Below are 18,434 nucleotides of genomic sequence, written 5' to 3'. Positions count from 1 at the left end.
ACCTCCTAGAGGGACGAAGGTTCGGAATCCAGGATGAGATCCCGGTGTCCATGCATGCAGATCTCCGAGACTGGGGAGCAGTCCTTGCAAGGGAAGTATTTCCAGAGGAAAAGGTCAAGCTGAGAAGCTTGTCTGAATTAAGCTTTCTTGAATTAAGAGCTATTTTCAATGAACATATGCTTTGTGATCTGCCCGTGTTAATTCTGTCGGACAACTTGACAGCAGTGGTGTAAGTAGGCCGCTAGGGCGGAACAAGGAGCAAAGCGGCATTGGCAGAGGCGAAAAAAGTTTTCTGCTGAGTGGAAAGACTGGAAAAGCTATATTAGCAGTCTTCTGGACGGATGGGAACGACGGTGATAATGTCAATATTACCTTTCAACACAAAGCTATACCTTTAAACACACCTTTACCATGGAGCTGCTGCGGTCGCTAGCTCACGCTACGTACTTCGTACGCTATTTGCGCACAGAGTCCCGTACCCTGTACGCACTTAGCGTACAAACGGCGCACTGCGGGTACAAAGTACACGCAGTGCGTTCGCACCCAATTAATACACCTTAAAACCTTATAGAGTTATACAATGCAATGATATGATTACACTTTAAACCTTATGCAGCAAAGCTCTGCAATGATGTTACACCTTAAACCTTATGCAGCAAAGCACTGCAATGATGTTACACCTTAAACCTTAAGTAGCGCTGACGGTATAAAGTACCGGCTGTGCGTACACCTTATCAATACTTATAAACCTTATACAGTTAAATACGCTTTAAACCCTTGCAGGAAAGTGAGGACACAACACCGTTCTGTAGTTGAAACCACAGGGTTCTAAGGCCAACGTGGATTATTTTAAAAGGTAAAACAGTACAAATTATACACTACAGGCTAACAAGATAAATCTAAACAGAATAAATGGCTACAATCAATGTACATATGTGTGAATATTCGCAAGCGCTTCGCGGATCCGGTCCTCCGCTAATCAGGTTGAAAGCGTTAAGAGTCTGTGATAGTGACCTGGCCTGCAGCTCGCTCTTTATTCAGTAGATCAAGACATAATACAATAGACACTGTGTGCTCTTCTTCCATTGGTTAGGGGGTGGGACATGTCCTGTGCACCGGGGACCATTGGTAAGTTCAAGAAGTGGGCGATGGCTAGGACTTGAGATGTGGTTTCTGTTGTTTACATCTGAATTCCCGCCCCATGATCAGTTAAACCCATCACATTAATCATAAATCTGGTATTATTAATAACTTAATGAGGTAAGATTTAATAATGTTCTTATTCCCACCAGATTAATGCTTACGTGACTCTGAACAATATGATTCCACACATGATATGATTATCTATTTCAATCTTCAAGATATACATATATCCACATATTCATATATATATATATACATACGTACACACATACTCCTGCTATTACAATTTGTTAGGAATTATATATTTATTCATATATATATATATATATATATATATATATTACATATAGCTATTGTTTCTGATCTTCCAAACAGCCTCGGCTCCTGGGCATTGTCACCCTGTTTGTCCCTTCCTTTCAGGTGAGACAATGACAACTCAGCACTCATTGTTTCAAATAGAAACCTGGCCATCTTAGTAAACAAAGGTGTTTGCCCTCTTCATAGAATCTCAAAGCTTAGTGTAAATAAGGCCATTGTATTCTAGTCTCTGGGAGATTTAATTTATGTGTGACTGAGTTTCATTCTCTTTCCCTCCACATACATAATATACAGTAAATACAATTTATATCTATATTCTACTTCTGCACATAACTATACGCAGGAACATGCGATCTTCCTCAAACCAACACCAGAATGTTTCCCTTAAAATACCCTACAGCTGGATACCAAACATCACCTTATAGCCTTACTCTGTCCCCTCTTATCCTGCAAAGGTGAATCCCTTTGTTCTGGAATCATTTAAACTGTTGATACTTGCTGATGTGGTACAAGGGAGCTATATCTAAAATGTACACTATTTGGGTTAAATATGTAATGTTCTAATAACCCTCTATGCGTTCACAAACTCTACCGTAAATGCGCATACCACACGCTAAGGCGCATGGCCGTGGGGAGCTACTTTACGCAAATTGCGGATATGCGCCCTCACGGCGGAATAAGTGCACGCGCAGCAGGCATGTGTGTGGGGTTAGTACATGGGGTATGCATTACAATATTTTTCAACTTTGACAACGGAGAAATAGATTCCTCTGCAGACGCGATCTCCATTCGGGAGAAATACTGTCGTCATCGAGAAGTTTTCACTGAAGCGACAAGTCTTGGAGAAGTGCCTCAATTGGACATGTTGGCGTCTCGCCTCAACGAGAGATCTCAGGGATATTGTTCCAGGTCGGGGGACACTCAAGCTATGGCGGTGGACGTCCTCGGGACACCTTGGGTGTTTTCGGTCGGTCTATGTGTCCCCTCCGTTTTCACTCTTCTGAAGGTGATAACCGTAAGAAGAACAAAGGTTCAGGCGATCCTCATTGTTCCGGTCTAAACAAGGAGGGCTGGGTATCCAGTTCTTCAAGATTTACTCATAGAAGATCACTGGCCTCTTCCTCTACGTGACGAACTGTTACAGCAAGATCCGTGAGTGTATCAAGACTTACCGAGGCTGCGTTTGACGGCGTGGCGGTTGAACGCCATATCCTACCCAGAAAGGGTATCCCCAGTGAAGTCGTTTCCACACTTCTTCAGGCTAGAAAAGAAGTAACGGCAAAGCCTTACCACCATGTTTGGAGAAAATATGTGTCTTGGTGTGAATCCACGACGGTTAGTACGAAAGTTTCAGCTGGGTTGTTCTTCTCCATTCTTTGCAAGCAGGTGTGGGTGCAGGCCTAAAGTTAGGCTCCGTTTAAGTGCGGTTTTGGCCTTATAAATTTTCTTTCCAAAAAGAATTGGCAACCTTTCCGGAAGTCCGGTCCTTCGTGGAAGGAGTACTGCACATCCTACCTCCATTTGTGCCCCCATTGGCACCGTGGGAAGTTGACGTGGTGCTGCGTTTTCTTGTGTCACAATGATTGGAACCTTTATGAATGGTTGTGTTAAAGATTTCTCCCTTGGAGAGTGGTCATGTTTTTGGCTTTGGCATCCGCAAGGCGGATGTCGGAAGTAGTGGCTGGGTCTCACAAGAGCCCCTGTTTGATCTTCCAGGTGGATAGAGCGGAATTGAAAACTCGGATAATAGTTCTGCCAAAAAAGTGGTTTTGGTGTTTCGCGGAAACCAGCCTATTGATGCCTGTGGTTTCTTAAGCATTGGTTGATTCAAGGTCCCTCGATGTAGTCAGGGCTTTGACTATTTATGTCGCCAATTTTGGCTCTGATTGGGGAAACAGAGGCTCTGTTTGTCCGGTATGCTCCCAGCGTGATTGGGGCGTCTGCGTCTCTGCAGTCTGTTACACGCTAGATCTGTGATTCGATTCGGAGTGCTCGTTCTACGGCTGGATTGCCGTAGCCGAAGTCGGTGGTGACCCATTCTACTAGGAAGATGGGCTCTTCTTGGGCGTATGCCCGAGGAGTCTCGGCGGTTCAACTTTGCCGAGCGGATACTTGGTCGGGTTCAAACACTTTTGCTAAGCTCTACAAGTTTGATACCCTGGCTGATGGGAACCTCATGTTTGCTCAATCGGTGCTGCAGAGTCGTCTGCACTCTCCCGTCCGGTCTGGAGCTTTGGTATAAACCTCATGGTCCTTACGGAGTCCCCAGCATCCTCTAGGACGTATGAGAAAATAGGATTTTAATACCTACCGGTAAATCCTTTTCTCTTAGTCCGTAGAGGATGCTGGGCGCCCGTCCCAGTGCGGACTGTATCTGCAGTTTGGTTATAGTTACGTTCATGTTGCGTTGAGTTCAGTCCTTTTGTGACTGTTGTTGGTCATGCCGTTACATGCGCTGTTGTTGAATACCATGTTGGTTATGGTTACACTCTTGTGGTTTTCTTTTCTGTCAGACTGTTGCTGACGTTGTGCATGCCATGACATGCAGTGTCTTGTTATTGGTTGTGTTGACACACTGGTTGTGTTACGTATTCTCTCAGCATGTGGCTGTGTATTGTTCATAGTTCATACCGTTGGCTGGTATTCTATTGAATGTCACGTTCTGCGATATGTTCGTGGTGTGAGGTGGTATGACACTCACCGTGTTTAAACAATTAATTCTTTCCTCGAAATGTCCGTCTCCCTGGGCACAGTTTTCTAACTGAGGTCTGAGGAGGGGCATAGAGGGAGGAGCCAGTTCACACCCATTCAAAATCTTATAGTGTGCCCATGTCTCCTGCGGATCCCGTCTATACCCCATGGTCCTTACGGAGTCCCCAGCATCCTCTACGGACTAAGAGAAAAGGATTTACCGGTAGGTATTAAAATCCTATTTTCTTCTCTCTCCTTAGCCGCAGTAAACAGTTTACCCCAAGCATTATCTACAGTACACACATTTTTTTTCCTATTTGGTGCCAGCTAGACCATCCCTCCAAGGGTCTCATTCCGAGTTGTACGCTAAAGCCTACGCAGCTGTGATTTTCCAGGCTACGGACTTGAGAAAAGAGAAGTTGCCATCCAGAAATTAATAGAGATGCCCACCAGAGCAATTTCAAAATTTCAGCTATTGCATACACATTCGGAACATTGGAGCAAATCTGAGGGACATAGACTCCCCCAAGTGAGACTATGGTCTCGCAGACTGGCCACAAGAGCTTCAATGCTGGTGCCATGTTTTTTGCGTGTGCCATTGCAGAGTTACGACCCAAAAACAGTAGTGACATACCTGTGTTTTTGCCACCATTCCATATAAGATCTGGGCACAGAGCTGGCCAGTCCATCCGGGTTACCAAATTTTCTGTATACCAGTCCAGCGTCACCCTGGAACATGACAGGTGGCATTGTCGTCCTAATAAAAACAGTTGTCGTTTCCATAGAACTGCCACAATGAAGGGAGCACAGAGTTATAGAGAACATGACATATAGAGTTAATGTGACCATGTATTACAACTAGTGGACCGTATGCACTCACTTTTTCCAGCACACAAAAAAAAAAAAAAAGAACCAGCACTCACGTTTTGAGAAAAAGGATGTTCTTTTTATTGCTAAACTTTTCAACCCTCTTTGCATTTTTCATGTTTTGTTACCTCACAACCTGGAATTAAAATGGATTATTTGACGGTTTGCATCATTTCATTCACAGAACATGCCTACAACTTTGAAGATTTATTTATTTATTTTGATTGTGAAGCAAACAACAAATATGATAAAATAACAGAAAACTTCAGCGTGTATAACTATTCAGCCCCCTAAAGTCAGTACTTTGTAGAGCTACCTTTTGCGGCAATTACAGCTGCAAGTCACTTTGGATAAGTCTCTATGAGCTTGCCATACCTTGCCACTGGGATTTTTGCCCATTCCTCCAGGCAAAACTGCTCCAGCTCCTTCATGTTGGCTGGTTTCCACTTATGAACAGCAATCTTCAAATCTGACCACAGATTCTCAATTGGATTGAGATCTAGACGTTGACTAGGCCATTCCAGCACATTTAAATGTTTCCCCTTAAACCACTCGAGTGTTACTTTAGCAGTATGCTTCGGGTCATTGTCCTGCTGGAAGGTTAACCTCCGTCCCAGTCTCAAATCACAAGCAGACTTAAACAAGTTTTGCTCAAGAATATCCCTGTATTTAGCACCATCCATCTTTCCCTCGACTCGAAACAGTTTACCAGTCCCTGCTGCTGAAAAACATCCCCACAGCATGATACTGCCACCACCATGTTTCACTGTGGGGATGGTGTTCTTGGGGTGATGGGATGTGTTGGGTTTGCGCCAGACATAGCGTTTTCCTTGGTGGCCGAAAAGTTCAATTTTAGTCTCATCTGACCAGAGCACCGTCCTCCATACATTTGGGGAGTCGTCCACATGCCTTTTGGCAAATTCAAAACGTGCCTTCTTATTTTTAACACTAAGTAATGGCTTTTTTTTGGCCACTCTTCCATAAAGCCGAGCTCTATGGAGTGTTCGGCTTATTGTGGTCACATGCGCAGAGACACCAGTCTCTGCTGTGGAACTCGGCAGCTGCTTCAGGGTTACCTTTGGTCTTTGTGCTGCCTCTCTGATTAATGCCCTCCTTGCCCGGTCTGTGAGTTTTGGTGGCCGGCCCTCTTTTGGCAGGTTTGTTGTGGTACCATGTTCTTTCCATTTGAAGATGATGAATTTGCTGGTGCTCCAGGGGATCATCAAAGATTTGGATTTTTTTTTATAACCCAACTCTGACTTGTACTTCTCAACAACTTCGTCCCTGACTTGTTTGGAGAGCTCCTTGGTCTTCATGGTGTGATGCCTCTTGCTTAGTGGTGTTACAGCCTCTGTGGCCTTTCAGAAAAGGTGTGTTTATACTGACAGATCATGTGACACTTAGATTGCACACAGGTGGACTTCCTTTCACTAATTATGTGACTTATGAAGGTAATCGGTTGCATCAGAACCTTTGAGGGGATTCATAGCAAAGTGGATGAATACATATGCACGTGCCAATTTTCACATTTCTATTTATAAAAAAAAATTATATAAATTTTTCTCATTTCACTTCACCAACTTAGACTATTTTGTGCAGATCCATCACATAAAATTCAGATTATAAAAAAAAATTAAATTACAGGTTATAATGTAACAAAATAGGCAAAAAGCCAAGGAGGTGAATACTTTAGCAAGGCACTTTATATATTTATCTATAGGAGTGTGTGTGTGTGTGTGTGTGTGTGTGTGTGTGTGTGTGTGTATGTATGTATGTATGTGTTTTTATATATATATATATATATATATATATATTCCATTTTTTTTAAAGCTACCCTCTGCTTTATAAAGGGGGGGGGATGAGGGTGGTTGCGGGGGCCCTGAGATATCTGTGTACCGATCCCCAAAATTTCTGGGGTGTGCCCACATGCACCAATAAGTAGCAGCAAGCACTTTTGTTTCCATTTTAAAAGTTACTTCTTGCCGGTGCAACAGAAATAATGGAACCTCACAAAAACCTGTTCCAGCATGCAGTTCCTGGGGGTCATCTAAGGGGAGGAAACGGGAGTAAAAATGGAACAATAATCCGGGAGATGGCGGCCGGACATGTAAAAGACGTTTGAGTCAAAGTACTGGTGAGCTGCCCAAAAGTTTAACATGCACCCTCCTTAAAAAACCACTTGCCTGGCATGGTCGCATCAGATGCGACCATACCAGCAAATGCGACCAGTCAGATAAACAGTGTTAGCACCGGTAGGGAAGAGAAACTTCCCTCCGCTGCTGCTGTCAGAGGGACCGGAAGGTTTCTCTGCCTCCCCGCACCCTCCCCTCAGTGTTGCCTTGCTGCCGATAATTGCTGATTGGTCAGCATGGTAGCCGCTGGGAAAGGGTAAACTAACCTCCCCAAGCCACCCCCAGGCCCCCCCTATGTACCTGCCAGTTTTCTTGGGGGTAAAAAGTAACGTCGCAATGTTCCCGATGTTACCGATATTCCTGATCGATGTTTCTCAAAAATGATTTTTATTTAATTTTTTTAAATTCAATTTTTTTTTTTTACTAAAATCATTTTGGATGAAGTTAAATTCATGTTCTTCACCTAATTCGCTCATAAACCCCCCCCCCACCCCCCCCCGACAATTTCTGAGTTTTTTTGGGGGGGGGGAATCGTCAGCTAAGTGGTTAAGGAAAACTCCTGTAAGCTCATATACAGGTGGTACTATGACATGCATTGTTTACATACCATCTTTCCAACCTCCCCAGATTTCAGCTGGATGAATTGTGGCATGTCTGACATCATGTTCCACATCTGGTAGTACTATCCTAAAATTCAGTTATAATTGCGTAAAGTTTTTGATCTAATACGCACTGTGACTAGTATCACTCGTCCATCCCATCTCTCTTATGTCCTACACTCTTGCCCACTTCCTGAGACTCCTAAGGCAATACAGAAATTAATTAACCATGTACTCATAGCAGCCAGACATCTTATAGCAGTCAACTAGAAGCAAGTGCAAATATACTCCTGTGAGAGTATCACCAGTATACTGCATGACCGTCACTTTCATTTTCTCAAGGTATGATGCGATTGGTTGGCCCATTTTCATGTCTGCGCTTCATCTCTTAATTGAGTTCTTCTCTCTCCTTTGCTGATAGCTTGTCCACTGCAACTGATGCATCCTCCAGAATTCCTCTTCCATTCTTCTCTTCTCTTTCCCGTACTAACATCCCCAGATCTACCACTTTCCCTCTAAGTCTTCCCTACATTTTACAACTTGCTTAGATCACTATACAGCCTTGGATGTTCTCTCCATTCTGTTGATCTTGCTAGAACTTCTTATAATATGCTCAATGTCATTTGTACTGCATGTCTTACAAGGAGCATTTATTGTAATGCCACTGTGTAGACTTCAATTCAGTGCAATACTTTGTTACCCTAATCCCTCCCCCTCTTTTTTTCTTATTTTGTATGCTCTTCCTTCAGCTAATTTATACTAATAATAACCTATTTAAAAAATAATAATAATAATAAGCTGGGAATGCTGCTTTGAGAAGAATGCATCAGCCGTACAATTGTGAAGAGAATCTTAGGGCCCCATTTGACAATGGTACTTATTACCGTTAGTATTTAATATTACTGTACGTACCTCTCTGGTGAGGTCCAGCAACGTCGTCCTCCTCACTCTGTTGCTGGCAGCCTACCACTGACAGCAGCGGGCTGTTGTGTCAAGCGCGTGGGTGACGGCCAGTCTGCGCATGCCGCTTTCACCCGACGGGGATCCGGCAATGCCTGGAAGGCTTTGCTGAACCGTATCATTCTCGCCATCTATAGTTGGTGTAAGCGGTACGGTGACAAACGGCAGAAACGTAAGCTTACAACAATTTGTTAAATACTGAAAGAAGGACACAACCCCTTTAGCTATATCGTGTTGTTAAATTGGGCCCTTGCTTTGCTGTTTATCATATGCTGAATCCATTATCTCTCCACTTGTCACTCAGGGTCTGACGTCACAGTGAGGATAAAGTCTCCAGATATTGAATTACAAATGCAGCTTCCGTTTGGTTCCCACACACAGGAATTTTTACAGAAAGTCAGCCAGTCACTACAAGGTAAGATATGGCCAACAGCTAACTTGTTTCTTCTACAGTTCTGGGACTTGTTAGGGACTATAAAGGAAATCTATACACATTTATTATAGTTTGGATAAGTAACAATAGATGTATTCATGCAGTAACTGAATGGTATTGTTTACTAAACATCTCACATTTCTGTAAATTGTCACCGATTTCCTAATATTTCTGGTATGATTTAGAACTGTGTGGTAGAGGACACCTCACAATATGATGGAGATTATTTAAGTGGAGAGTGACGGCTTTAATGTCATGGTTATACTGTATTCAGAAACTGATTGTAAAAAGTTGGATTTTCTTATCTGGGTCCTGTAGACACAACGTTTTTAGTGTCCTAATATCTGCCTATCGATGGTCCTTTTGCGGACATAACAGATAAATAAAATAACAACTAATGAAATGAAACCTCATTGTGTGTAGAGACTTACACTAAAGGGCTCGCCATCATACTTGCCTACTTTCTGCTGCTACCCTCTGGGAGATCTCGGTGAGGAAGTGCTGACGTTGGCAGTGTGGTGTCACGGTCTGAATCATTATCTCCCTGCCAGCCACTGCAAAATGCAGCAGTTTGCTGCATTACACAGCAGGAGGCGGTGCTGTAGTGACATGGATCATCACTGGGAGGGTGGGCTACTCTGCTGGAAGTCTGGGAGAAACTCTTACGTCCTAGAGGATACTGGGGTTCCATTTAACACCATGGGGCATAGACGGGTCCACTAGGAGCCATGGGCACTTTAAGAATTTGATAGTGTGGGCTGGCTCCTCCCTCTATGCCCCTCTTACCAGACTCAGTTTACAAAATGTGCCCGGAGGAGCCGGTCACGCTTATGGAAGCTCCTGGAGAGATTCTGCATTTATTTTATGTGTTTGTTATTTTCAGGCAGGGCTGGTTGGCACCAGCCTGCCTGCTTCATGGGACTTAGGGGGGGGGGGAACTGCCCAACCTCTTGAAGGGTCAATGGTCCCGTTCTCCGCTGACAGGACGCTGAGCTCTTGAGGGAACTATTCGCAAGCCCCACCACAGTGAGCGTACATTTCTGCAGCACGCCGCCACCCCTAACAGACTCAGAAGAATGAATAGTGGCGAGTACTAAGCCGGCGTCTCGACTAGCGGGTCGTCGGCAATTATGGTGGCATGAGGGTACGAAGACGCGCGGCTTCTAACCAGGGCGGAATGCGTCTCCAGACCCAGTACACAGCTGCGTCTCCAGACCCAGTACACAGCTGCGTCTCCAGACCCAGTACACAGCTGCGTCTCCAGACCCAGTACACAGCTGCGTCTCCAGACCCAGTACACAGCTGCGTCTCCAGACCCAGTACACAGCTGCGTCTCCATACCCAGTACACAGCTGCGTCTCCAGACACAGTACACAGCTGCGTCTCAGTACACTGTACACAGTACCCACACTGGCAAAAACAGCCTTAAACGGTTTTCTCTCCACTATAAGCACCTCAGCCAGTATAAAAAAAGCGGGAAGACCACGCATCATTGAAGGGGCGGGGCCTTCACTATAAGCAGATCCAGCAGCTCACCAGCGCCATTTTCCCTCGACAGTGGACACAGACGCTGACGGACAGGGGCGCACAGCTCCTCTGGAGAGACTCCAGATTACCTCAGCAGTACCAGGGGGTCATAACAGGGGGGGGGGGGAGAGATTATAAGTGTACCCTATCATGGTACTTAGTCTGCGACCTGGCTAAGCTTGGCATTAGCGATAAGGGCGCGGTGGATGCTGGCTCCAAATAACTCTGTGTCTCCCTGAAGGGCTCTTTGTGGGTTAATTGTGCTTAACCTTTTCGTGTGTGTGTGTGTGTGTGTGTGTGTGTGTGTGTATGCTGTCACATTTACATTATGTCAGGCAAAGAGTGTGTTTCTTGTACAGTGGAGTGTTCCTCTTCACCAGGGGGCTCACTACTGGGTACTCAGGGCAGTGCATCTTCCCAGAATAGCGGGGCTGAACCAGAGTGGGTTAATTCCATTAAGGGAATGATCTCGAATATTTCTACAAAAGTATCCCGCAATGAGAAAGCAACGCAATACTTAAGACAGACTGTGGATGAGTTTATGAATAGAGACTCAGTCCCCAAACCAGCGTCTCAATCCCCTCCCATTTGTCCGCAAAAACGATCTCTGGCCCATATCCTGCAGTCTGACTCTGACGGGTCAGACATGGAGGAGGGCGAGGTGGATTTGGAGGGGGTGGGGGGGATGCTACTCTGTCACAGGGAATAGAGGCTCTTATAGAGCCTATCAGAGATGTTCTGCAGATTCCTGATAAGGTGTCAGAGGAGTGTGAGGAATCTTATTTTCTCTATCGTCCTAGTGGATGCTGGGGTTCCTGAAAGGACCATGGGGAATAGCGGCTCCGCAGGAGACAGGGCACAAAAGTAAAGCTTTCCGATCAGGTGGTGTGCACTGGCTCCTCCCCCTATGACCCTCCTCCAAGCCAGTTAGATTTTTGTGCCCGGCCGAGAAGGGTGCAATCTAGGTGGCTCTCCTAAAGAGCTGCTTAGAAAAGTTTAGCTTAGGTTTTTTACTTTACAGTGAGTCCTGCTGGCAACAGGATCACTGCAACGAGGGACTTAGGGGAGAAGAAGTGAACTCACCTGCGTGCAGGATGGATTGGCTTCTTGGCTACTGGACATCAGCTCCAGAGGGACGATCACAGGTACAGCCTGGATGGTCACCGGAGCCTTGCCGCCGGCCCCCTTGCAGATGCTGAAGTAAGAAGAGGTCCAGAATCGGCGGCAGAAGACTCCTCAGTCTTCTAAAGGTAGCGCACAGCACTGCAGCTGTGCGCCATTTTCCTCTCAGCACACTTCACACGGCAGTCACTGAGGGTGCAGGGCGCTGGGAGGGGGGCGCCCTGGGAGGCAAATGAATACCTATTTTGGCTAAAAATACCTCACATATAGCCTCCGGAGGCTATATGGAGATATTTACCCCCTGCCAGAATCCGTTAAGAGCGGGAGACGAGGCCGCCGAAAAAGGGGCGGGGCCTATCTCCTCAGCACACAGCGCCATTTTCCCTCACAGAAAGGCTGGAGGGAAGGCTCCCAGGCTCTCCCCTGCACTGCACTACAGAAACAGGGTTAAAACAGAGAGGGGGGGCACTAATTTGGCGTTAGAAATATATAAAAAATGCTATAAGGGAAAACACTTATATAAGGTTGTCCCTATATAATTGTAGCGTTTTTGGTGTGTGCTGGCAAACTCTCCCTCTGTCTCTCCAAAGGGCTAGTGGGTCCTGTCCTCTATCAGAGCATTCCCTGTGTGTGTGCTGTGTGTCGACATGTAGGAGGACGATGTTGGTGAGGAGGCGGAGCAATTGCCTGTAATGGTGATGTCACTCTCTAGGGAGTCGACACCGGAATGGATGGCTTATTTAGGGAATTACGTGATAATGTCAACACGCTGCAAGGTCGGTTGACGACATGAGACGGCCGACAAACAATTAGTACCGGTCCAGACGTCTCAAAAACACCGTCAGGGGTTTTTAAAACGCCCGTTTACTTTAGTCGGTCGACACAGACACAGACAGGGACACTGAATCCAGTGTCGACGGTGAATAAACAAACGTATTCCTTATTAGGGCCACAAGTTAAAGGCAATGAAGGAGGTGTTACATATTTCTGATACTACAAGTACCACAAAAGAGGGTATTATGTGGGATGTGAAAAAACTACCAGAGTTTTTCCTGAATCAGATAAATTAAATAAAGTGTGTGATGATGCGTGGGTTCCCCCCGATAGAAAATTATGGGCGGTATACCCTTTCCCGCCAGAAGTTAGGGCGCGTTGGGAAACACCCCTTAGGGTGGATAAGGCGCTCACACGCTTATCAAAACAAGTGGCGGTACCGTCTATAGATAGGGCCGTCCTCAAGGACCAGCTGACAGGAGGCTGGAAAATATCATAAAAAGTATATACACACATACTGGTGTTATACTGCGACCAGCGATCGCCTCAGCCTGGATGTGCAGAGCTGGGGTGGCTTGGTCGGATTCCCTGACTAAAAATATTGATACCCTTGACAGGGACAGTATTTTATTGACTATAGAGCATTTAAAGGATGCATTTCTATATATGCGAGATGCACAGAGAGATATTTGCACTCTGGCATCAAGAGTAAATGCGATGTCCATAGCTGCCAGAAGATGTTATGGACACGACAGTGGTCAGGTGATGCAGATTCCAAACGGCACAAAGGTGTATTGCCGTATAAAGGAAGAGGAGTTATTTGGGGTCGGTCCATCGGACCTGGTGGCCACGGCAACTGCTGGAAAATCCACCGTTTTTACCCTAAGTCACATCTCTGCAGAAAAAGACACCGTCTTTTCAGCCTCAGTCCTTTCGTCCCTATAAGATCATATCTGCCCAGGGATAGAGGAAAGGGAAGAAGACTGCAGCAGGCAGCCCATTCCCAGGAACAGAAGCGTTCCACCGCTTCTGACAAGTTCTCAGCATGGCGCTGAGACCGTACAGGACCCCTGGATCCTACAAGTAGTATCCCAGGGGTACAGATTGGAATGTCGAGACGTTTCCCCTTCGCAGGCTCCTGAAGTCTGCTTTACCAAGGTCTCCCTCCGACAAGGAGGCAGTATGGGAAAAAATTCACAAGCTGTATTCCCAGCAGGTGATAATTAAATTACCCCTCCTACTACAAGAAAAGGGGTATTATTCCACACTATATTGTGGTACTGAAGCCAGAAGGCTAGGTGAGACTTATTCAAAAAATTTTTTTGAACACTTACAAAGGTTCAAATCAAGATGGAGTCACTCAGAGCAGTGATAACGAACCAGGAAGAAGGGGACTATATAGTGTCCCGGGACATCAGGGATGCTTACCTCTATGTCCCAAATTTGCCCTTCTCACTAAGGGTACCTCAGGTTCGTGGTGCAGAACTGTCACTATCAGTTTCAGACGCTGCCGTTTGGATTGTCCACGGCACCCCGGGTCTTTACCAAGGTAATGGCCGAAATGATGATTCTTCTTCGAAGAAAAGGCGTCTTAATTATCCCTTACTTGGACGATCTCCTGATAAGGGCATAGTCCAGGGAACAGTTGGAGGTCGGAGTAGCACTATCTAGGATACTGCTACAACAGCACGGGTGGATTCTAAATATTCCAAAATCGCAGCTGATCCCGACGACACGTCTGCTGTGCCTAGGGATGATTCTGGACACAGTCCAGAAAAAGGTGTTTCTCCCGGAAGAGAAAGCCAGGGAGTTATCCGAGCTAGTCAGGAACCTCCTAAAAACAGTGCATCATTGCACAAGGGTCCTGGTAAAAATGGTGGCTTCCTACGAAGCAATTCCATTCGGCAGATTTCACGCAAGAACTTTTCAGTGGGATCTGCTGGACAAATGGTCCGGATCGCATCTTCAGATGCATCAGCGGATAACCCTATATCCAAGGACAAGGGTGTCTCTCCTGTGGTGGTTATAGAGTGCTCATCTTCTAGAGGGCCGCAGATTCGGCATTCAGGATTGGATGCTGGTGACCACGGAGCCCAGCCCGAGAGGCTGGGGAGCAGTCACACAAAGAAAAAAATTTCCAGGGAGTGTGATCAAGTCTGGAGACTTTTCTCCACATAAATATACTGGAGCTAAGGGTAAATTTATAATGCTCTAAGCTTAGCAAGACCTCTGCTTCAAGGTCAGCCGGTATTGATCCAGTGGGAAAAACATCACGGCAGTCGCCCACGTAAACAGACAGGGCGACACAAGAAGCAGGAGGGCAATGGCAAAAACTGCAAGGACTTTTCGCTGGGCGGAAAATCATGTGATAGCACTGTCAGCAGTGTTTCATCCCGGGAATGGAAACTGGGAAGCAGACTTCCTCAGCAGGCACGACCTCCACCCGGGAGAGTGGAAACTTCATCGGGAAGTTTTTTCCACATGATTGTAAACCGTTGGGAAATACCAAAGGTGGACATGATGGCGTCCCGTCTGAACAAAAAACGGGACAGGTATTGCGCCAGGTCAAGAGACCCTCAGGCAATAGCTGTGGACGTTCTGGTAACACCGTGGGTGTACCAGTCGGTGTATGTGTTCCCTCCTCTGCTTCTCATACCTAAGGTGCTGAGAATTATAAGACGTAGAGGAGTAAGAACTATACTCATGGCTCCGGATTGGCCAAGAAGGACTTGGTACCCGGAACTTCAAGAGATGCTTACAGAGGTCTTATGGCCTCTGCCGCTAAGAAGGGACTTGCTTCAGCAAGTACCATGTCTGTTCCAAGACTTACCGCAGCTGCGTTTTGTCGGCATGGCGGTGGAAAGCCGGATCCTAAGGGAAAAAGGCATTCCGGAAGAGGTCATTCCTACCCTGGTCAAAGCCAGAAAGGAGGTGACCGCACAACATTATCACCACATGTGGCGAAAATATGTTGCGTGGTGTGAGGCCAGGAAGGCCCCACAAAGAAATTTCAACTCGGTCGTTTCCTGCATTTCTTGCAAACAGGAGTGTCTATGGGCCTCAAATTGGGGTCCATTAAGGTTCAAATTTCGGCCCTGTCGATTTTCTTCCAGAAAGAATTGGCTTCAGTTCCTGAAGTCCAGAAGTTTGTCAAGGGAGTATTGCATATACAACCCCCTTTTGTGCCTCCAGTGGCACTGTGGGATCTCAACGTAGTTCTGGGATTCCTCAAATCACATTGGTTTAAAACCAGTCAAATCTGTGGATTTGAAGCATCTCACATGAAAAGTGACCATGCTCTTGGCCCTGGCCTGGACCAGGCGAGTGTCAAATTGGTGGTTTTTTCTCAAAAAAAGCCCATATCTGTTTGTCCATTCGGACAGGGCAGAGCTGCGGACTCGTCCCCAGTTCTCTCCCTAAGGTGGTGTCAGTGTTTCACCTGAACCAGCTTATTGTGGTGCCTTGCACCTACTAGGGACTTGGAGGACTCCAAGTTGCTAGATGTTGTCAGGGCCCTGAAAATATGTTCCAGGACGGCTGGAGTCAGGAAAACTGACTTGCTGTTATCCTGTATGCACCCAACAAACTGGGTGCTCTTGCTTCTAAGCAGACTATTGCTAGTTGGATGTGTAATACAATTCAGCTTGCACATTCTGTGGCAGGCCTGCCACAGCCAAAATATGTAAATGCCCATTCCACAAGGAAGGTGGGCTCATCTTGGGCGGCTGCCCGAGGGGTCTCGGCTTTACAACTTTGACGAGCAGCTACTTGGTCAGGGGCAAACACGTTTGCTAAATTCTACAAATTTGATACCCTGGCTAAGGAGGACCTGGAGTTCTCTCATTCGGTGCTGCAGAGTCATCCGCACTCTCCCGCCCGTTTGGGAGCTTTGGTATAATCCCCATGGTCCTTTCAGGAACCCCAGCATCCACTAGGACGATAGAGAAAATAAGAATTTACTTACCGATAATTCTATTTCTCGGAGTCCGTAGTGGATGCTGGGCGCCCATCCCAAGTGCGGATTATCTGCAATACTTGTACATAGTTACAAAAATCGGGTTATTATTGTTGTGAGCCATCTTTTCAGAGGCTCCGCTGTTATCATACTGTTAACTGGGTTTAGATCACAAGTTGTACGGTGTGTTTGGTGTGGCTGGTATGAGTCTTACCCGGGATTCAAAATTCCTCCCTTATTGTGTACGCTCGTCCGGGCACAGTACCTAACTGGCTTGGAGGAGGGTCATAGGGGGAGGAGCCAGTGCACACCACCTGATCGGAAAGCTTTACTTTTGTGCCCTGTCTCCTGCGGAGCCGCTATTCCCCATGGTCCTTTCAGGAACCCCAGCATCCACTACGGACTCCGAGAAATAGAATTATCGGTAAGTAAATTCTTATTTTAATGTAAAAAAAGAAGTCCTCTAGACTTGGCTCTCCTTTCTCGGGAGCTTCTGCCTAGAGTTCGAGGTGTCAGATATGAGACTAGAGGTATTTCAGATCACTCCCCTATATTGTTGCTTATTGACTTAGACTGTCAGCGGGGACAAGCAGTATGGAAATTTAACCCTTTCTGGCTGACGCATATGGGAGAGGGATCTGAATTGGAGGCTAGCTGGCTAGAATTTTTTGGTATGCACAGTGGCACCACCGATGTGTCTCTGCTATGGGACACCTTTAAGGCCTTCCTGAGGGGTACTCTGATTAAACGGGTGGGCAGTCTTAAATCCTCCTTTAAAAAACGTGAGGCCGACTTGGAGGCCCAGGTTGTTGCTTCAGAGGCGATATATTTGCGGGACGGCTTGGATGCCTCTAGGCAAGATTGGCTCCATGCTCAGGGTGAATGGAAGGAATATCTGTGGGGGAAAACCCAACACAGACTTCTCTTCTCCTCGCATGTCCAGTATGCTACGGGGGATACACGAGTTCGTACTTGGCCAATCTTGCAAGAGGGGATCGCTCCTCTTATACTATAGTGGAGGTTTTGAACTCGGCGGGGACGGTACTAGACCTTACCCCTCAAATTGTGGCAGCATTTGTTTCATATTATCAAGCATTATATAGTTCCAAATTGACCTGTTCCCCACTAGAACTGAGTACTTACTTAGATGGAATTCAATTGCCCTGTATCTCTAGTGAAACCAGAGCCCTTCTTGAAGCTCCATTATCATTGGAGGAGATTGAAATGGCGATCTCTGCTTCCGCTGATGGTAAGGCCTCTGGCCTTGATGGTATCCCGTCTGAACTGTATAAGAAGCATGCTAAATTTTTCGCCCCTCAATTGCTAAGCTTGTTCACTACAATTTTTGCCCAGAACGTGCTTCCCCCATCTATGGCGGAGGCGTTAATTATAGTGATTCCTAAACCGGATAAGAACCCCAGGAGGGTTGAATCATACCGTCCTATCTCCCTGCTGCCCACGGATATTAAGATCCTGGCCAAAGTTCTGGCTTCTAGACTTAATCAGGTTATCTCCCAAATCATTCACCCTGACCAAACGGGCTTTATGCCTGGTAAGGCCACCGCTGTTAACTTGAGGCGCCTGTTCACTCATTTCCAGGTCTCTCGTGGAGGGGCCTGCTCTGCCGTTGTTGCCTCTTTAGATGCCGCAAAGGCCTTTGACTCGGTGGAGTGGGCCTTCCTATGGGAGGTTATGGGTAGGTTTGGCATGGGTCCCAACTTTATCAGTTATGTTAAGCTACTGTATTTCCTCCCCATGGCCAGAGTCTCGGTGAACGGGTTTGTGTCGCACTGCTTCCCCCTGTTTAGGGGAACGAGACAAGGCTGCCCCCTATCCCCGACTCTGTTTGCCATCGCTATTGAGCCACTGGCATGTTTGATCAGGGCTACTCAGGATATTATGGGTATTAGGGT

General features: G+C 46.3%; 1 protein-coding gene across 2 annotated transcripts in view; it reads left to right on the top strand.

Moving 5' to 3' along the window:
• The window catches only part of INPP5B (inositol polyphosphate-5-phosphatase B), a 483,885-nt gene that overhangs the window by 111,863 nt on the left and 353,588 nt on the right, over window positions 1-18,434 (top strand). For both annotated transcript variants that reach the window (XM_063954327.1, XM_063954328.1), the window contains one exon: window positions 9,015-9,125. In XM_063954327.1, the coding sequence (XP_063810397.1) occupies window positions 9,015-9,125 (111 nt within the window). The remainder of the gene's footprint in view (window positions 1-9,014; window positions 9,126-18,434) is intronic.

This window comes from Pseudophryne corroboree, chromosome 2 (assembly GCF_028390025.1).
Source record: "Pseudophryne corroboree isolate aPseCor3 chromosome 2, aPseCor3.hap2, whole genome shotgun sequence".
NCBI classification, from domain to species: domain Eukaryota; kingdom Metazoa; phylum Chordata; class Amphibia; order Anura; family Myobatrachidae; genus Pseudophryne; species Pseudophryne corroboree.
This window is presented reverse-complemented; position numbering and strand designations above follow the sequence as displayed.